This window comes from Diplotaxodon limnothrissa, linkage group LG17 (assembly GCF_057381915.1).
Source record: "Diplotaxodon limnothrissa isolate DT_005_m linkage group LG17, D_limnothrissa_male_GT1.1, whole genome shotgun sequence".
NCBI classification, from domain to species: domain Eukaryota; kingdom Metazoa; phylum Chordata; class Actinopteri; order Cichliformes; family Cichlidae; genus Diplotaxodon; species Diplotaxodon limnothrissa.
The window spans coordinates 17,271,096-17,292,704 of NC_140612.1; the positions used below are offsets into that span (position 1 = coordinate 17,271,096).

The 21,609-nt window shown below is 40.5% G+C and overlaps 2 protein-coding genes and 1 long non-coding RNA gene across 3 annotated transcripts; 2 read left to right on the forward strand and 1 right to left on the reverse strand.

The window, feature by feature from the left end:
• The first annotated feature begins 2,531 nt into the window (after positions 1-2,531).
• On the forward strand, positions 2,532-6,508 carry LOC146614820 (uncharacterized). The gene is made up of 3 exons (XR_014907017.1): positions 2,532-2,619; positions 4,304-4,439; positions 5,723-6,508. It is a non-coding gene; the product is annotated as an uncharacterized LOC146614820 (long non-coding RNA).
• Positions 6,509-15,116: 8,608 nt separating this feature from the next.
• atp6v1f (ATPase H+ transporting V1 subunit F) lies at positions 15,117-16,980 on the reverse strand. Its single transcript, XM_085376255.1, has 2 exons — positions 16,772-16,980; positions 15,117-15,506 (listed from the first exon to the last, which is right to left on the reverse strand). Exons 1-2 carry the CDS (start codon positions 16,927-16,929, stop codon positions 15,305-15,307), a joined length of 360 nt encoding a protein of 119 aa, XP_085232381.1. The 5' UTR covers positions 16,930-16,980; the 3' UTR covers positions 15,117-15,304.
• A 315-nt stretch (positions 16,981-17,295) lies between these two features.
• lamtor4 (late endosomal/lysosomal adaptor, MAPK and MTOR activator 4) lies at positions 17,296-19,067 on the forward strand. Its single transcript, XM_085376447.1, has 4 exons — positions 17,296-17,357; positions 18,051-18,134; positions 18,509-18,626; positions 18,893-19,067. The coding sequence occupies exons 1-4, from the start codon at positions 17,355-17,357 to the stop codon at positions 18,988-18,990; spliced, it is 303 nt and encodes a 100-aa protein (XP_085232573.1). The 5' UTR covers positions 17,296-17,354; the 3' UTR covers positions 18,991-19,067.
• Positions 19,068-21,609: the final 2,542 nt, after the last annotated feature.

Genomic DNA, 21,609 nt, shown 5'->3' on the forward strand with positions numbered 1-21,609 from the left:
TAACTGCCAGGATGAAAAATTCTTTTAAATCCCAAATTTGTGACAAGTCAGAAAACCTTAATGTGTTTTTATCATTGACCCGTGATACACGCAGCTTTTATATCACAGCCACGCATCACAGTGATTGTCCAGAAGGGCTTCAAGCTGCACTTTTAATAATCAATCATAGACTGTAAATAAAGATTGATGTAGGTAATATCCAGCACAGGCCAACTCCTCTGCTATAGAAGTGTAGTTGACCTTTGACCTCTGACTTTTACCTGTAGTCAGTTTTGTACATGCAGGGAGAGTCAAACTTTATTTAATACTTTATTGGAAACAGATTTTCTTTACATGGACACATTTCAGACTGTCACATTTACAGGTAGGCATTTTGCACATGCTCAGTGTGACTCCGACCAGCTCCACAGAAACACCAACAAACTTTGTTAATTAATAGCTTTGTTTAATTTCTGTCTCTGATGTCAGAGACACAAACTGACACGTAAAAGGCGACAGGAAAACTTCAAGTGATCAGCGACAGGCCCCTTCAAAATAAAAGTATAAGATGTAAATACATACTGGGAGGAGCTGAAAGTCATCGAGTCTCTGTCAATCATGTGCTGGACCATGTGACCACAGTTGGACTCAAACAGGTGAGACTGAAGATGGTTCTCTTTGGTTTCCACCTGTGGTGGCGTGCAGCTCTGTCACTGGATGTTTGTTGGTAAGATGGATCTTGAGAATTGTAGTTAACTTCTTTGCATCCTCAGATGTGTGAAGGTTAGGTTTTCTTGTGTTTTTCTCTCAGACAGGTGAGTGTGAGGTGGAGCTGATGATGATGAAGATGATAAAGTAGTAACAGGTGCCTCCCTTCACTTTTTCCCAGGACCAAAGGGGTCTGCGGTGGCGTCGCCAGCCTTCTCCTCTCCACCCTGCAATCTGTCAACTAGGTTCGCTGTCCCACAGGTGGCCAGGACACACCGAGCACCTTTGGCCCCATGAATCCTAAGAAAGGCACAGGTAATTGATTAACTGATTGATTAATTATCTAGGAACACCTTTAATAATTATTGATACTTATTTAGACTCTTTCTTTTTGATTGATCTTTCTGAGTTGTACTTCAGTGACTTCTTCCAAATAATCAGCGTGTCTTTCAGATCCCACACTGCCTGTCTCTCTGTCTGTTTTTCTTTCTGTTTGTTTGCCTGTTTGTCTTTCCGTATGTTTGTTTATCTGTTCACCTGTCTGTCTTTTTCTTTTGTCTGTTTGGTTTTCTGTTTTAGTGTTTGGCTGTCTGTCTGTGTTTGCATTCTGTCCATCTGCCTGTCTTTCTGCTTGTCTGCTTGTTGCTCTGTCTGTTTTGTCATCTATTTTTTTGTCTGTCTGCTTGGTAGCTTGTTTGTCTGTCTGCCTGTCTTCTGTTTGTCTATCTGTATGTTTGTTTATCTGTCTGCCTGCCTGTCTGTCTTTTTCTCTTGTCTGTTTTGTAATCTGCCTGCCTGCCTGTTTGTTTGTCTTTTTCAGTTGGCTGCTTAATTTTCTGTTTAGGTGTTTGGTTGTCTGTTTGTCTTCTTTTTGTCCATTTGTCTGTCTGTCTGTTTGTCTTTTGGTCTGTCAATGTGTCTGTTTGTTTGTTTGTTTTTCTGTTTGTCTGTCTGCCTCCCTGTTGTGACTTTGTGTCTGACTCTCAGGTAATTTTTGAAAACAAAAAACATCAGCAGGCTCTCTCCCTACTTCTGATGGTGTTTTCTTGGCCAATCAGACCATGTGGTGACAGATACATACACTGATTCTGGCTTCCTGAAACACAGACAGAGAGCACCTGTTCAGACCTGAGTGGGCTGCAGGTGAGTGAGTGTGTCAGAGTCTTACAGGTGATCCAGAGGAAGAATCAGTCTTGAATACAAGCAGAGGCCCTCTGAACTGGATTCACACCTAATACTTGATTTAGGTGCAACCTGAGGTTACTCACAAAAGCGTGGGGATGCTGTTCCCCATGGCATGCTCCGTGCTGTTCCCCATGTGGGTTCCCATGTTTTTTACTGTGTTGTTCCGCACAGCAATCTCAGTGAACCCCTCTGCACTGCTGTGAAAAATAAAACTTTAAACAATCTGATCCTCATTAAAGTTTTCACACAGAGTTGAAACAGCTTCACAGGTGTGACTTTTTTTTAGCCTCGAGTCTGAAACAGGAAATAGACTGGCTACATCAGGGGTGTCAAACTCAAATACACAGTGGGCCAAAATTCAAATCTGGAACAAAGTCGCGGGCTAACGTTAATATTTATTGAAAAAAAAATCTTCCTCCAGATATGAGAATGAATCTTTTCTTATGGACTCAAACAAGTTTTGCTGAAAAACTGAATATGGAACAAGCAAAGCTTAATACTAAACAATATACACTGTAAAAAAAATCCGTAAAAATACAGTACAATCTACTGTATAAACGTGAAGGAATTTTCCGTATTAGTCATTTACAGGTATTTTTCTGTATTTCTCAACTACTGCAATGCATTGTTGGAAAAAGAACCTGAAAAGGAGGGAAAAGTAAGCGCAAGAGCAGCCATTAGGCTTCTTTCAGGCTTCATCTGGATTTTGGATTCTGAAGTTGGAGAAACTGCCTTCAAATTTCTGTGGTAAGTATTAAAACTCATGTTTCGTTTTATTAAAATAATGTTTTTCAAAAGACTCCGTGTTTTTATTTAGAAAGAATTGTTAATTTATTTGTTAACTGGTTTCGGCTGTCTCCAGACAAGTCAGGAATATTTTGCTGACTCATTTTTTAAAATAATTGTTATTTAGGTTTAACATGACTTAAGCTTTATTTTAGTTAATGTTAAAATAATTTTTACTGTGATACCACCAGTTTTGCCCTTCAGTGGCTGAACCAGTTTTCATAAATATTATAGTTAGCTGTCTGTGTCTCTCTGGGTATTACACAGCTGTGACTGCTAACTAGCTAATTAGCAAAAGTCAGCGATGTGGATAACTGGGAAAGTGAGAACTTCATGGTCCTAGAAATTATTCTAGGACTCTAATAAGTACTGTATCAATACCTGTGTTTTACAGTTGGCTCTACTGTACACTTTAAAGGGTTTCAGGCAAAGTTACACTAACCCTAGTTTAAGCCTCAGACCTTCCTGGCTGACGCTAGCAAATGCTAATGTTAGCCTCTGATTTGGGCTGCTAAAGTAAAGACTTTTAGCTAGCTGACCAGCATAGATTATTTCGGTGGTTAACAGACTGTAGTGGTAAAATTATTGAAAGTATAGTTTCACCTCAGCACATTTACAATTACAGTATGTCTATTTTGTAGCACATAGAAATGTTTAGTTAATATTTACAGACAGACACATTTTCCCTGTAACTGTGTTTTTACTCCAACATTTGTTGAAAATGTAATTTATGAAATGCTGAGCAGCATTTCTTGTATGTGGAATATTTTTGTCACCCCACTGTGCTAATGTGATTAAATACTAAAAATTATTACTAAAAAAATTCAATAATAAATCAATAATAACTATTTCTTGATTGAACTATAATGTTTGTTTTTTTTGTTTGTTTTTTTTTTTTTGCCTGTCCCATTTGGTTCTTTAGCCATCAGAATTGTTGTCTGAAGACCAACAAGGATACCCAATGGATTTACTTTGCCAAATGGATCATCGTGGCATTGCCGTATTGGTCCATTTGGTCGATCTTTGTTTTTATTATTTATTATATTTTATTTTCAGATGTTACAGACGGGACAGACATGAGTGAGGGATAGGAAAGGGAGAAAGAAAGAGGAAGGAAAGGAAAAACAGAAGGGGAGAGGGACAGTGAGAAAGGGGAAAAAAATCTCCTGGATCACCTGTTGAGAGAAGAATAGAAAACAAGCAGAAAAAAAACAAAGCAACATACTAAACACAACACCATCGCATTAATCTAGCTAAGTGTAAACAGCAGTAAATACTAAATATTCAATGTTGTTGTGCAGCACGCAGGACAGATGTGCTTCGAAGTAGCAGCCAAGAAAGGTGTAATTTGGGTCTACGAGCAGTGAACACCCGTGTGCATACCTGTGTGGATCAGCGCGCTTGTATTCCAAAGGTTGAACTATAATGTAAGCGCAGTGCTGGTGTGCAGGGGCTCTATATGCCTTGTCTATATCAAGCTTTTAGCCAAATATAAGCAGAGATATTTGTATCTTTCTTAAAAATCCAGATCCTTACAGATTATTTGAGAAATGGATCAACAGCTATCACTACTTGAAGCACTTTAAGTCCTGCAGTGGAAAAATATCCCTTATTTCACCTTTGATCACACACTTTGGTTTTCCAGTGCAGAGCAATGGCCAAGAAAAGGAAAGACTTCCCCGAGTGGAAAAAAAAGATGAAGATACAAGCTGGTGATGATCCAGAGCAGCTGGTCTCAGGAAATGAAGAAAAACCCTGATCACCTTCTCTACAAACACAAGGTGAGTTTAATGTTGTGGTTGATTTAGTTTTTCAAGGTATGTATGTTACTTTAATTATAAACTGCTTTTGCTGCAACAGAATGGTGTTATGTGTATGCAACTCTACGTGAATTATAATCCTTTGTAGGGCTGCGTGATATGACCAAAATCTCATATCCCAATATAAGACGTATCTCTCCTGATAACGATATATATCACAAAATAGTGCATTTTCTGTAAATTCTGTGATTCTCGGGCAACTCGACTTATGTGAAATGTTTTCAGTTGGGCGTCGTGTACCTGGAGTCGAGTGTTTTGACCGATGCATGAAACTATACATTTTTAGACATGAGTTTAAATTGCCGCCATTTTCTTTCTGAGTATTTATTACACGGCGTGCTGCAAGGAAAAGCCTGTTCTAACGTTTGAGTCTAAGGATTATTTTGAGCACCTGACGACTCTTTTTTGCTTTTCATTCGTAAACTCTCTCGAAACTCTTTCATGTGATTCTTGTGTAGGTGGTTAAAGAGGTTTGTCGTGTTCGAGTGGTGGTGGGGACCAGTTTGTGGCATAATTTGCATAGTACAGTTTTCTGGGGCGTGTCAGACTTTTCATAACCAAACCATGTCCATGCTACAGAGGTAGCCCCTCATTTAACAATAAGGTCCTCGATTTCTTTTGACTGGTCCTTCTGGTTCTGCCTCATCCTTGCTGGCCATGCTGGTATTCTCTGTGCCTTCATCTGCGTGGTGACTGTAAGTGCCATTTATAGTTACTTGATGTTTTTATTTGAGGTCATTTGTTTGATGCATATTCTGAAATTTTATGTTTGAGAATAATGTATATCATTTCAGTTTAGTTTGAAAAGTCTCAACAGAAACTTGAGCTTTATTGTGAAAGGTTTATGTGGAAAATAAACAAGCGTACGGCAGAGCCACACGATGGTTTTATCCTCATTGTTGGTAACGAAAGTACGCGTAAAAACAGTCACTTGTCCGTCCATAGTGTGGTTATTTTAAGTATAAGAGAAGGAGAGAACTTTAAGAAATAATATAGCAGCTACAGTGACCATCAAAACCATGAAAAAAATATTGCCGTAAACAGTTTATTTTGCAACACCACAAAACAAAGAATAGTGTATAATATGAAACGATAGACATTTTTATATCGTAATCTGATATATATCGTCATATCGCACAGCACTAATCCTTTTTTTGTTTATGTTGTTTATGCTCTAGGTAAAAAAAAATTATAAAAATACAAACTTTTTAAAAATGTCTTGTTGTTTCTCTTTTTTTCCTCAGAATAAATTGCGACTAGTCTCAATGGCTGACACGGAGGAGCAACACAGCGACACGTTAACTCCGACTGCTGCAGTTCCTGTATGAACTGAGCAACTCTTAAAATCCAAGGAAAAGCTGAGTGTATTTTACTTAAAGCTCAGATGGACCTTGATGTACTAACATGCAGGCTGCATTCAGGACTTTGTCACACTGTTATATGAAGAGCGGTAACAAGACTTTGTAGTAATTTGTCTTACTATTGTCTTATTTGTTGTGATTTAGGGTCTGTGCGCACAAGCAGAGGTTTTTGTTTGTAACTGTAACCTCGTTTTCAGAGCCTTGTCTAACATTTAATGGTCATGAAATATGTCAGACTTTTTCCTCTACTTAACCAGCTTAGAGAATTTGAACACCGTGGAGAAAAAGGTGTGCATTAAGGATTTTGAACTATGATGTTTAAGTGTTGTCACTGCTGAGGATTCGTGGACACAGATCCTTATTCACTATGCTGCTGTTTACAGTTTAACTTTTCATCAGAACAAGCACTTCTAATTATACTTTGCTCCTCACTGACAAAACAAGTCCCGTAAATACACTTTTATCTTTAAGTTTGGGACAGTAATCTGTCTTAATTTATTATGTGTTGTAGTTATCATATGGGGAAAAGTCCTGTGGTTATCCATCAGTCCTGTTCGAATAAACCCAAAGTTCAGGAACATCTTCTTTAGATCTGTTCAGTTGTATTCATGTGGCACCACTTAAACAGTCAACAAATTTTGACTCAAGTATGTTATATTGTAAGGTAAAGAGCCCAAAGAGTTAATCTCAGACAAATGTTCACACAAATGTGAATTACATTCACTTCATTAATGAAGTGAATGCAATTCAGTAATCAAAGGTGTTTGGCTATAACTGACTACATGTGTATACTGTATCATAAGTGGACAGAGATGGATGTAAACCACACCTTAACCATTTGGCTGAGGCAAAACTACCACAAGGCAGTGATTCTAACTCAAAGGTACTCTGGATATTATTAAATGTGAACATGTCGTTAAATATGACATTTTTTGTTTGTCAGGTGTCCTGTTTGAAGAAAACACTTGGTAGCCACTTGAATGAATGTAAATAAACACATTTACATGAGGGCAACCTGATTTCAAGGAAATAAAAATGCTCAAATTTGAAAGCTTGTGAGTTATTTTGTTCATGTATCAGCTGTTTAGTAGTTTTATGACAAGATGGATGCTGTCATTATATTTTAGTATAGTGTTTGAGTTAAGGAGAATAAAAGAATATTTAACATTAATTGTACCAATGTTGTTGTGTACGAAGCACAAATTAATTTAAGTTTTAATTTATGAATTTTTGAGTACATGGTGTACTAGGTTGTAATTGCATAGAAATGTACGTTTAAGGATATAAAGAACTATATTTAATGAGTTACAGTGAAAAGAAGTGCTTGGAAATAGTAATATAAACAGAAATTTCAATTTTTCTATTAACGGAAAATATCAGTTAATGATACAGAAAATATACTGTGAATAAACGGAATTTTCTGTTTTATAGCTGAAGGAAATGTCCGTAAATAGTACAGAGAGTATACTGTAAATCTACAGAATTTTCCGTTTTATCATTTACAGAAAGGTCCGTCAAACCTCCGTAAAAAAACAGAAAATGTACTGGCAGAAAATTACCAGGACATTTTCTGTTTTTCTACGGAATATTTTTTTACAGTGTATATATTAGCTGTTTAATACCAGTAGGCCAGCTCTAATAGTAATTTGGTATGGCTTCGCGGGCCAAATGTAATTAGGCTCCGGGCCAAATTTGGCCCGCGGGCCAGAGTTTGACACCTATGGGCTACATCATCTTCAACACAAATCCTCTCTTACTGAGGAGGTGATAAACAAGTGGATGTTCCACTGACCGCTCACAGCGATCATTGTAACACAATTAAATATAAGTAAACATTTAGAAACATCGTGTGACAACTCAGTCGTTCAACAGGACGTCCGCTTTATTCCCACTTAATTCCAGTGTATTTGTGGATTATTCTCTGAGACCCTTGATGCTCCGGTGCGAATTGATATTTTTATCACATGAACACTAATAACACACATAACACATGAAACTAATGACTAGTTAACATATTGATCATCACAAGTTTAAATGGTTACTCAGAAAGTAACTCAGTAGGTTCACTCAAACTATAGTTACTTTTCCCAAAAAGTTGATTCTGTTCATCTCAATGTATGTTCGTGTTGGTTCACAGTCTTCCAGGTCATGGTAACCTAAGAAGCTTGGAAAGAAAAGAACTGGACTTCTTTAAGCTTCACCTCTCATCCGAAAAGCTTCTTCAGTTCTAAGACCAAATAGTGGAAAGTCCCAGGTATTTAAGCCCTGATAAAGACCCACACCTTTGTGATGAGGCAAGGTCTCAATATAATAGTAATAGTTGGTTAATGACCCTCTTAAGGGACAACCCCCGATGGAGCTTAAATACCTGGACTCACCACCATTTCGTGTTTCCAGGCTCCTTTCAGTGATTCATTGGGATGTAGTGTTTTCAGTGGGAGAAACATTTCGTCACTTAAAGTTTGGCTCTCATCATCCACTGGGTGTCATCAGGACACTACAACATAGAGCAAACACCATCCCACAGACACAGTGGCCAGCATCTAAAGAAAACTCCAGGCGATCCAGGAGAGAAGACGCAAAACTGCTGCCTAAGCAAAAACCCTAGTAATCTCTTTTGTGTCAGGAGTAGCGGAACAGCTGAGACACATTTTCTCCAACCACCATGTCTGTGTGGCTTTCAAACCCAAAACCCGCTGCGCAAAAAAATGGTTCCGCAAGGATCCGGTCCCCCAACACAAACAGTGTAACATAGTGTACACTCTTGAGTGCGCACAAGCCATTTACGTGAAAAGGGAAAGACCATCTCTGTATCGAGGAGGGGGCCTAAACGTACATCTTTCACAATCTTACAATGTTGTAATTGCAGCCATTCCCCACCTCTTTGTGAATGGCACTCATGGCCATTAACCAATAATCAAGAAACTGGCGTCACAGCTCATTGTTCGTCTGTGGTGCTGGTTTCAGTCATTAAGGCAAATGTACTGTTTATAAGGTTAGAAATCTGCAGTCAGCTGAGACTGAAAAGGACACTTGGGTGAGTGATGAAGTGTTTCTCCCACTAAAAAGGCTACGTCCAAATAAACAGAATCAACTTTTCCTTACTAGGATGATTGAGCATGCATCAAGACAGTTACTTTTGTATCTGTCAGAGTTTCACACCTGAAGATCAGTCAAAAAGATTTAATGAACTGATGATCAGTGAGCTGAATGATTGGAAATTATTAGTAAACATGTTGATTCATCATTGATCATTTAACAATCAATCAGCAGGTCGATTGGTACACATTTACTCCACCAAGTAATCTGATTTCTTTACAACAAACATGTGAAATGAGTAAAGAGAAGAAGAAGACTGGGAGTTTATCTGGATGTAGTTTAGCAAGATGACATGTTCATACCTGATGTTACTTCAAAGTTCTAACAAGCTGGTGCAGGAATACCCAGAGTTTCTGTCAGACTCACCTGGTGTTGTTGTGATCGGCCAGATGAGGATTTGACATGTTCACATTTTCACGTCTGTGGAAAGAACAGAAAACATCTCTGTAATCAGCACACACAAACAGGAAGTCCAGCTGACACCTGTACCTTACCTGAGACGTCCACATGGAGAAGGAAGAGGTGTCACCAAAACAAAGACCACCATCATCATTATCATCACCATCATCCTCTGGAGTGGAGCAGAGAGAGTCGTCATCCTCATCAGAGAGAGTGACATTGAAGGCATCATGCTGCCTTTTAAACCTGCTCTTTGTTTACACAGAAACATGTCAGTGTCGCCTGAAGGTCGGCTGAAGGCCAGCTGAAGGCCGACGGGAGTGATGAGTCGTTTCACTATTTACAGTGGGTTTTATCAGCAGCTCGACCTCGGCGCTGTTTGTTCTTCACGGGGAAGAGATCATTGGTTCACACGCAGTGATCTCACTGCGATGTCATCAGTTCTCAGTGTCTGTGGGAAACATCATTAAACATTTGAGTCACCTGCAGGTGCGAACTCAGGTGTTTTCCTGTGAAGTCACTGTGAGGTAAGAGATATTCCTGTGTGTGTGATAAGGCTGCGCCTCCTCACAAGTCACCTGCAGTAATTCCTGCTGTGAGAACAGGTTCATCAGCTATTTGATGAACACCTCTGTCCCACTAAGTCACATGCTGACTTCCTGTCATACTGTGCAAGTCAACCTGCTAAAATGTTTCAACTAGTAAAGGGTCTTAATGGATGCTCAGTCATCCTGGTAAGTAAATCCCAAAAGGTTTGTTCTGTTCATCTGAACGTTTTCAGTGGGAGAAACATTTCGTCACTCATCCAAGTGATTTCTTCAGTCTCAGCTGACTGCACGTTTCCCCAACATTATAAAAAGTACATTTGCACAATGACTGAAACCAGCCCACTGAAAGAACAATGGGCTGTGAGGCCAGTTTCTTGATCATCAATATGCAAATTGTCATGATCATTGATCAAAGACCACTGATCAATTGCAATGAGTACTATTCACAGAGAGTTGGGGAATGGCTGCAATCACAACATCATAAGATGGTGAAAGATGTACCCTTAGGCCCCCTCCTCGATTCAGAGATGGTCTTTCCCTTTTCATGTAAATGGCCTCCTTGACTCTCCAGTCAAACCAGCGTTCCTCCCTGTCCAGGATGTTACGTCCTCATCATTGAAAGAGTGTCCACTGGCCTGTAGGTGTAAAAAGACTGCGGAGTCTTGGCCTGACAAGTTAGCTCTTTTTTTTGTTGTTGTGCCATCCGCCTCACCAGAGGTTGTTTGGCTTCACCAATGAATAAATCATGGCAATCAAGCTGGCACTTAACAGCGTACACTATATTACTCTGTTTGTGTCGGGGGACCTGATCCTTGAGGTGGACCAATTTTTGGCGTATTGTGTTTTGGGGTTTAAAAGCCACAGAGCCTGAGGTAGTAAAGGGTTAAAATACTCCATGGCACACAGACCTCGCTGTGTTTGTGTTTCCTGTTTTATATTCAGATCACAGTGCTGAACTTTGGGAAAACATCTGCAAGGGAAGGTCATGTTCCAGCCCCCAAGGAGATGTTTGTTTGGTCACCCCGTCACCCTGTGACAGGAAGCAGTTTATGTCGAACGTGAGTGCAATGTTATCAATAAGTAAATGGACTGATGCTTATATAGTGCTTTTCTACTCTCCCAGAGTACTCAAAGCCCTCTATACAACATACCACATTCACCCAAGAACCTTTTTTCTAAGCTTTTAGTGCTTCCTAGCTATCATACACTGATGGATGCATCAGAGAGCAGCTTGAGGTTAGTATCTTGCCCAAGGATACTTGGCATCCAGACTGGAGGAGCCAGGGATCGAACCACTAATCTTCCAATCAGTAGATGACCCAGTGTTGCCAACTCCTCAGTAAGGAAAATCGCTATTGGTTGTCCTAAAAGTCGCTAGAAGTCGCTAAATGACGTCATCGCCTAATTTGCAGAATTGGTCATGCTAATCTAATTGTAACCTATGTTGTTGGAGAGAAAAATAACATCGTGGAAGAGACAAAGTGAGTAAAAAACGTCCTAAATGCATTTAGAGTTTATTTAGAACTACAAATTAAATTTCTTTCTCAACAAGCAGTGGGTCCTGTAACGCAGTTAGTTCTTCTTTTACTCTTATGCTGTTTTGTGGATCACAAGGTTTAAAACTACTTATAAACACACACACACACAAAGTAACTCCACCAGAGCGCCTATTTCGGGTCACTTTTGCCGGTCCAAGCCCGGGTAAAGGAGCAGGGTTGGAATTGTGACATTAAAAAAAACAATAATTGCTAAAAGAAATTTAATTTGTAGTTCTAAATAAACTCTAAATGCATTTGGGACGTTTTTTTACTCACTTTATGTCTCTTCCACGATGTTATTTCTCTCTCCAACAACATAGGTTACAATTAGATTAGCATGACCAATTCTGCAAATTAGGCGATGACGTCATTTAGCGACTTCTAGCGACTTTTAGGACAGCCAATAGCGATTTTCCTTACTGAGGAGTTGGCAACACTGAGCAGACAGAGGAGAACTGAAGTTCGACCAGGTACCAAAGCAAATCATCCGTACTGTACAAATAATGTAAATATGACGGTATATCACGAAAGATTGATGTCAAACTGATCACTTGACCCATATTAGTTACTTGCTCTTCGAGTGAATCAACAAATGGCGAAATGAAAAGCCGAACAACAACAATGCTGTTTCTTTAGAGAGTCTTAGCTTACGTGTGTGTTTATTTCATATTTTCAGTTGTTTCCCTCTACGGCTAAATAAATCGGTTTCAGTAATGCACTGATATACAAGAATGGACATAAGGGGCTTCTTTCAAAGAAAAAACTCTGGTGGTATTTTATATATTATGCTTTGTATGTTGTTCAGTATATTTCTATGCAAAACAAGAGGAATTTCAATACACAGCAGTATATTCACAGTTGAAACCAGATATTTACATACACTTTATGGAAAACACAAGAACATTTTTTTACTGTACAACATCAATTTAGAGTAAACTTGTTTTGGTTAAATAAATATTGAAATATATTTTGAATTAGTTAAATGTCAGAATAAAGAGAGAGAGATCTGTCTATTTATTATCACTTTCATCAAATTTAGGAGTACATGTACACTAAGTTTATTGTTAATTAATAAAAAAAACTCCAGACGATTCCATTCTGAGCTGAAGAAGCTTCTGATAGGTTAGTAGAGTCCATGTGAGTAAATTGGTGGCACAGCTGTGGATGCATATAAGGCAAAACACAGAGCCTGTTTCTTTGACATGGGAAAATCAAGAGATGTCAACCAAAACACCTGGAAAAGAATTGTGGAGCTCCATAAGTGTGGCTCAATTTTGCATACAATTTGGTGCCATTTACAATTAAGAAATACAGATAGTTTCTCTCTTTACTCTTAAAGTTAACAAATGTGTTTTTTATATTTATCAATCTAAAAAATAAACATTTAGTCTGATTTGATGTTACAATTAAAAAAGTGTTTTTATCTGAAGAGTAAATATCTGGTTTCAACTGTATATTTGATGATTGTCAGCACAAAGAGGGAGAGAGAGGAACAGAGAGGGAGAGAGAGGAGAATGGGGACAGAACAGAGATGGAACAAGAGCAGGTGAGACACACATGTTAGTCAAATGGTTGTTTACCAAAAGTATCACCGTATCATAGGTACTCATGTATCTCGTACCTAGTGTTTCTTTTTAGGTTTGTTATTTTTCAAATTTTACATTTATTAAGTTATGCAGGCTTGTTTGCACAACAAAGCTAAATAATTATATAAACTTTTCTCAATCTAAATAGTGGACTTTGGTAGAATTAAAAAATAAGTGTAGTGCAGGTCTATGATGATTTTTAGTGCTACTATCATCTAGTTTTGATTCTTGTTCTGTCTTGGTTAAATCCCAAGTAGTCCTGATTTTGAACTGTCGTAGTCCTGTTTTAATTCTGGATCAGTTCTGGGTCTGGTTGAATTGGGGTTTAGTCCTCGTGTCTTGATACAGCCCTGACCTTGTTCTGCCTTGCTGCTTAATTAAAAACCTAGCTTAAGGTGTCCTGCATATGTGATATATTTTTTTTTCCTATATGAAGTCATTCTTTTTTGAACAAAACTCAAAACAGAGCCTATTAATCTTTCAGTCATTTCTACCCCCCCAAAAAATAAATAAAAAAATCCCACATGCATACTACCCTTTTGGGCTAAGCCCCGGGTGTTTCAAATGCCTGGCTCCGCCTCTGCCCCATCCCATAAGCGTGCAGACTTTCAGGTTAATGTGGACTCGCTCTGAGGCTGACGATACAAAGACACTGAAGCACACGGAGAGTTCACAGACACGTGTGTGATCGATCAGCAGGACTTCAGGTTTATGATTTATTGATTGTTAAAGTCTGATGTGATGAACACAGAGCAGCTTCACTCTGATAAAAATATAGTTTTCAGGATTTTAGCTCTAGCGCATCAAAAGCAACAAAAACACAGTTTCAAAGTGATGACGATATCCCATTGTCCTTACCCTCACCTGTGGTCATTAGTTCTGGGGAGTAGCCAAAAGAATAAGGTTGCAGGTACAGGCAGCAGCAATGAGCTTCCTCTGAAGGGTGGCCGTGCTGTTCCTAGAGAAAGGGTGAGGATTTCAGTCATTTGAGAGGGGCTTAGAGTACTGCCGCTACTTCTCCACTTTGAAAGGAGGTAGCTGAGGTCCTTCGATATCTGACCATGGCACCTCCTGCATTTGGATGAGGTCCCAAGGCAGACCCAGGACAGGCTGGAAAGTGTGTTAAATCTACTGAACAATACTTTTCACCTATTTTCATTTACAACATTTTTTTCTGACAGAAATGAGATAACTAAATAAAAAGTAATGCACAAGGACAAAAACTGTGACAAAATGTATCAACAATACGAGATCCAATCAGACGTTTTAGGTTGTGAAGAATCTCGCAACCAGTTTGGAAGTGATCCAGTCAGATGTAACTTCCTTGTACAGTAAGGTTAGATGAACACATCTGATCTGAAATGGTGCCGCTAGCTCGCCGTTTGTCATGAAAACACCTAGGAGGAACAGAAGAGCAGACATGGTGCTTTGTGAGAACTTATTGAATCAGCTCTGCTGTAACATTGGGATATTTACTCAACTAGAGAAATTAAGATGAATAATCACAACTGGTTGGGAAATGCCGCACTTGCCTCCGGATTAGCTGGTGGAAGAGGTTGGCAGAAAATGAACTATCATAAACAGCATCAAACATCTGGCTTACTCACACCTGTCTGCTGATTAGCTCATTTCTCCTCCTCCATTGTGAGGCTCAGGTGGATAACAGGGAGCTTTATTATGAAAATCCCATCAAAGACTTCCTGTTAGCTTCATTAAGCTCAGACCAAGCAAACTTTATCCTCAAGTTCTTGAATGACCTCTGGCCTTTGTGTAAGTTATTTGGGAATTTCTCAGGTCGTGACCCCTGCTGCAGCTCACAGATGTTCTGAGTTGTGGGTTCATGGATCCTGGTGTTTAGGCCAGGGTGTCTTGAAAGTTACTGAAGGACCTCCACACAGACACCAGGAGGACAAAAATACACAGAATTCCGGATGGCGCTGTGAGGAGTTTGTCTGCTGCTGACTGACACTGCCCATTTCTGCTGGTGTTTAAACCTTAAAGCTCATCACACCTGAGGCTGGAAACAAGGAGTAGACGTGTGTGCATCCATCAAATTAAACAAAAAATAACTTTAAACAACAAGTTTATTTATTCATTTATTCGCACATCTGTTCACGTTTATAAGTTAACACATCTGGAACAAACACCTAGGAGGAGGGGCAGGTCACATGACTCAATCGGGTTTGGTCTAAAAACGATCACATGGGCATACATCACTTCCTGGAAATAAAAGTAAACATCACAGCATAAACACATCAGGACAAATCTGTGAACCGCATCAGCGCAACTCGCTGTCTATCGGAAGTCTTCGGCAGAGAACATGCCCTTGGCACGGCGCAGGATGGAGTCCTTGGACGCATCGTACGGGTGCTCTTTGGACGGGATCTCCAGCACGGCCGGGATCGACTGCATGTGGGCATCAATGGCGTGCCGGATCATCTCAGCGATGAACTGATTTATCAGGATGATACCAATGTCGTTACGTGCCAGGAAGCTCCTGCAGAGGAGAAGAAAAAGAATAGCCCCGTCAGGCTGCCACGCCAAAGTCCAGTCACAATTTAACATCCTCAGAACCCGAGAAGAACCAGCGGAGGTGTAACAGGAAGTAAATGAAGGCGTGGTGTTTCTGAGAGTCTCGGAGGACTAACATTTCTCTCTGGTCTGTTTGTTACTGCTGAGCTTAACACAGGAAGTCAGACAATTCAAATTATTGTCAATTTAACATCATCCGTCTCTAACGGTGGGTTACAGAGGTTTAGATGTAAAGGATATTCGCAGATGAGTTTGTAGAGAACACAGGAATTCCTAATCTGAAACATCTCTGTAAGAGCTGGTCTGTTTTAAGATATCAAAAACATTTCCAAACTCAACAGTGATCATTGAAATCAGCTGATTTTTGAATGGAGTCTGGTGTGTGTCACACAGCACATGAGGCCATCAAGGAAAATTTCAGGAATACAACCCCAAAGCACCAGACCAACTTCTCTGAAACTAACTGATAAATGCAAGTCAACAATTAAACAAAAGGAAAAAATGTGTGAAGCAATCATAAAAGATTATATATTATAAAATATCATAATTAATATAAAGTATTTAAATTTTTGCTGATATTAAATCCTTCATTGAAAATGCTGATTTCATACAGATTTAATAAAAAGCTCTGGTTCTTCAATAGAGTCCGGTGTGAGAGCTAACATGCTACATTTACAAAGATCGCGATTATTTATGTGCAGTTTTAATGAAGTCAGAAAGACTGAATAACTATTAAAATACAATGATTTCTGAAATCAGGTTCAGGAATCCACAGAAACAGACTGAAGTCTTTTCTAATTTTACGGCATTTAACAGGTTAAGTTCATTTCATGGAGATTAGCTGAGAGCTGGATTAATATATTGATCGGCTGATCAATCCATTACACTCTATCCGAGATCATCTAAGGGCTGAAAACTCAGGATGCTGGATGTAGTTACAGACTGGGCCCAAATACACCAGAATCCATTCTTATTTTCATCAAAAAAAAAGCAGCCGGCCTCCTGTCCTACAACCAGTGTTTTTGAAGTCACCGAGGGGTTAATACGGTTCCAGGCTGGTGCCGTCCGAATTATAATAAAACCGATCTGACTTTTGACCCACGAGGACCACCGAGACCTTCGGTCAGGTGACACTGACAGAAACACGTGAAAGGAGCGTTAAATCGGCTGATTTTTTAACACATTTTGGTGTGTGTGTGTGTGTGTGTGTGTGTGTGGAGTCCATCTTACTTGAAAGTCTCCTCGATCTCGGTGATGCTTGTGTCCTTCTCCACCACCAGGAAGTTCGGTTTCCGGTTCTTGTTCAGTTCTCCGATCCCGCCGAGCAAGAAGCCCGTGCACGTGTCCTCGTCTCCGATCACGGCGATCAGTTTCCCGCGGCCGGCCATCACGGAGATGCAGGTGAGATTCCCGGAGAGAAACACTCAGCTTCACGGGACACGTCATGTGAGGGATCAGATGACCTGCACTTCCGCTTCAATATGGCGCCCCCTATAGAAATTAAAAAAATATGAACATCACTCGTTTATTTATGTGTTTTATTTTATTTTCATCTTTATCGGGCAACAATGAGGTCATATTTAGACAGCAACGTCCTCGACATTAATCCAAACATTCCTAAAATGTCACAAACGTTTATTCTTATTTATTTGATAATCGGGACAAGCACCGACCGTCAGTCCCGCACTGTGCGTGAGTGTCTGTGTCTGTCTCTTTTGTCCGACAGCACATGAAGGCCTCATCAGTCACGTGAGGCTCTGCGATAAAGACGGAAATGCGCAGCTGTGGGCTGTAGAAGCAGAAGAAGACGAACATGGTGAGTTTAAAGTTTTACTTTGATTCTCGTTTTGGGTTTTTTGTTTGTTTGTTTGTTTTTTAATTCAGCGTTCAGGGCCTCGGTGAGGCGTTCACGGATCTCGGACTGTCCGCTGTGTGCCGTTCACTAACGCTGTTAGCGTCCTCTTAGCCTCTCTATGAACAAGGAGGATAAACACGCGGAAATGCTTCCCTTCAAAAAATGAAAACCAGAGCGTTCCAAGGGTGAAGCTTGGAGCTCTCTTCAGAGTTATAATCACTGATAATCGGGCTCAATGCAAATACCTGCGGGACAGCAACAGCGCCCTCTGCAGGAAGGGAGTGGTACAAACAGAGAGGAGGGGGAGTGACGTTCGAAGCGGGTTTACCTGCGCCCTGGGGTCTCAACTGTGTTCCTGTGAAACGGGGAGTGTGTGTCATGTATGCAGGACGAATGTAACCATGGTAAACAAGAAACCATCTTTAAATGGGTAACCCCATTGGCACCTGAGGACCACAGGTCGTACCTGATGAAGATGCAGAATTATTACTGGACGAATGATCTAAGGCTGTTTAGTGAGTCTCTGAAGCTTCGACCTGAGGAAACACACTTCTTGTTCTGCTGATCTTCGTTTATCAGTGAACCAATGAGTCATCAAACATCACTTCCTTTTAGCTTCATAATGTTATCCTGATGATGTCGTCATTCTTTCAGGCCACAGCGGCGCTCACTGCGGGTCTGGAGCGGATCCCGGACCAGCTTGGGTACCTGGTCATCAGTGAGGATGGTGTCCTGGCCGTGAGTCTCTCTGAGCTTTCAGATGTTCAGTTCACAAAGAACTTCTTTATGAGTGCAGTTTGGTCTTTATTTAACCACGCTCATTGTTAAATAAGGTGATTTCTGCAAGTAGTCTGGTGCTCAGGCTAGTTTGGTCACACAGAGACCAGACTCCATTTAGATTTAAGCTCATTTAACATTTCTACAGGTTAAACTGAATTCACATTTGATACTGCGAGCTGAACTCTGCTCTTTTCTCAGATTATTCTGGATTATTAAAGTGCTGTAAACAGGGGGAAATATGGATCCTCAGATTATTAAAATAGATTAAAGAGTTGAGTTAAGTCTATTGATCAGAAGAGGATCAAAGTGATTGATTATTGATTACTGATCAGTCTGCAGGCGAGCTGGAGAATGACGAGCACACAGCAGGTGTCATGATGCAGATGGTTCGAACAGCAAGTCGCTTCAGGTTATCAGGATCAGCTGATCCACCTTTCAAACGCATGTCAGGTATCACAAATACACCTGCACGGTCACTTTATCAGCTTCAGTAAAAACAAACATGACTCAGGTGTTTTGCTTTGTTTTTCTCAGAACTGTTAATGATGTCATCACTGTCACATGATTCAAACCTGGTGCATCATCATCAGCAACGTTTTCATGTATTTGATGAGCATGTTGTTCATGTTGCATGATGGGATACAAAGCTCAGGTGGAACCCTGTGACTTCAGATGGACTAACCTGTGTGTGTGTGTGTGTGTGTGTGTGTCTGCAGTGATCCTGGACGACTTTGTGTACACGGTGACGGTCTCTGGTCAGAAGGTCTTTGTGGTCAAACGTCAGCACAACCAGAAAGAGCCAATCAGTGTGTAGAAGCTCAGCTGGGTTACAGAGTTGCCATGACGATGATGTTTTTGATGTTTAAAGTTTGTGTGAAATAAAAGTTTTTGAACATGAAACTTTTGGTCTGATCGAGTGGAACTGTGAAGGTGGTAATGCTGAGCATCCTACCTGTAGGACCTGCTGTGAGCAGACCCTGAAAACATGGTTTAACCTTTGTGCCCACCAATTTTCCATCCTTTCGACACCTTCGTGTACAAAAATGTAGACACACAAAGTCTGCCATAAAGTCCTCATACAGTAACATTTTGTTCTGCTTTCTGGGAAACGTGGCCGAATGTTCTAATCGTGGTCGTTGGCCCGCTCCCTTGGTGGCTCAGTTTGGCTGGGTGTCGGGTGGTCCTGGGTGCCTGGGGCCATGCTCTCAACTCTTACCAGGGTGGTTGGCCTCTACTCTAGCAGGATCGACTGTCCACTGCCTCTGGTCCTCTGTGGCTGTCACCCCATGTGGGGCCTCCCTCCCTTCTGCTGGGATGGGTGTGCAGAAGTCACCGGGATGTGTGGTCTCAGGTCATTGGTACATTTGGGGGCTGCAGCTGGTGCGGTTGTCCTGGTTCCATCTGTCTGCCTCGGGGCATCGCTGCAGTTTCTCACCCTCATTATACATTTGTGACAAAGACACAGGCATTCTCACACTCATCTACTCGTATATACTCACTCATATATAATGTAATACCTGAAATAACACAAACACAAATGGATAAATAAAAAAAACATTCACATGAAGGAGGAGCCTATTAGATTCTATCGAGTTATTTTTGAAAAAGCAAAATGTGTTGGGCACCAGCGAGCCATCACATAATTCTGATTGCAAAAGCATGACATTCTTGCATTTTTGCCAGTTATGACATGAAGCCATGTGACCACCAGGGGGCCCCAAGAGTAATTTATATGGAAATCAACATCTGATTCATCGATGGAAACAGAACAGACAGGCTTTGTGTGTGATGGATGCATGTGTGGGTGAGGATGTGCAGGTCCTGCAGCATGTGACCTGGTGCCCTCTACAAATAGACGGGATCCACTTGCAGGTGGAAGAAGAGCTTCTTTTTAGACCTGTGCAGAACCAGTACACATCTCTCTTTCTGCTCAAGCTGATGGTAGCAGTGACAGCATCTGTGTTTTCTGTGAGGGCAGGAGCAGAGGTCTGTCACTCTGCCACCATTGCTCCAGGTCTTTCTCCTTCTCTCATTACTAATGAAAGGTTTCCTCAGCCAAGCTGCAAGCTTATTGGCTGTGAAAGCAATCAGGTGCATAAACATGCTAACAAGAGTTTTTGTTTGAATACAGTAAAAGCAGGAGGCCATATTTATCCTGAAGACCCTCTGCAAAGATACATCTCTACAAGACAGGGGTGGGCAACTCCAGGGCTTGAGGGCCGGTGTCCTGCAGGTTTTAGATGTGTCCTTGATCCAACACAGCTGATTCAAATGGCTAAATTACCTGCTCAACATGTCTTGAAGTTCTACAGAGGCTGGTAATGAAGTAATCATTTGATTCAGGTGTGTTGACCCAGGGTGATGTCTAAAACCTGCAGGACACCGGCCCTCGAGTCCTGGAGTTGCCCATCCCTGCTCCAAGATGACCTTTATTCACCCCCAAATTATTAGTGCATGTTTACAGATTTACACACACTCTCAGATACACGCACACACTACACAAAAAATACTAATGCAATCAAATTGATTTTGTTGCTGATCTTTAACACGTCCCATCCCCATACTATTTATCATATGGAAAATATTTAGTTTTGTGAGTTTTTTTCAAAAATATTCAGCTGTTTAAACTGGCATTTAAAGGGTTAAAGTCCTGAAAATAATTTAACATTTGATCATTTTGAAAAAGGCTTATGTTGATTTAGTGATTTATGAAAAAAAAAAGCAGAAAAATTATTGCTGTATGAGGATTTTATGGCAGATTTTCTCCGTGTACATTTGGACACAAAGATGTCAAAAAGGTTTACAATGCATTAAAAGTATGGATGACATGTGAGAGTTAAAAATGCTTGATTATAAAAAAATTTGACCCAACATTTCCTGCAAAAGTTCATGCCACAAGCTATAACATAGACACATCGATTGGCAAATCAAAAAAAAAGTTGAAAAGAATGAAATGCACAAAGATGCCCAAGGAGGGCAGAAGGGTTAAACAAAACTTTTTGGACTTGACAGTAGAAGTCTGAGCTCCGCCTCCATTTTAATCCAGGTGCTCTTCAGACACCAAGACCAGGGGGGCATTCCAAAGGTTCCTCCTGTCTCCTATTCCTGACCCATTTTCCTTCACCTCACTGAGGTGATTAGGACAGCCTAACCTGTGAAGACCGCCTCACAGTCGACTCTACTTAATGACGTGATGCCGGATGTCCGATGGACTACAAAACACCTAGCTTACTTTGCTGTGTTCTGTTGTTTTATGGCGGTCACATAAATGACAACAGGCTGTGACAAACGTTCTTCATGAACGGTCAGATTGCCTCACGTCTCTAGCAGCACACTTAATGCTAAAGTGCTCACACTGGATTATTTTGGTTTGCAGGCCTGCGGTTCTCCTTCCTCTTGGTCTTTGAGCCGTCCCACTCGCAGCTGATTTTTG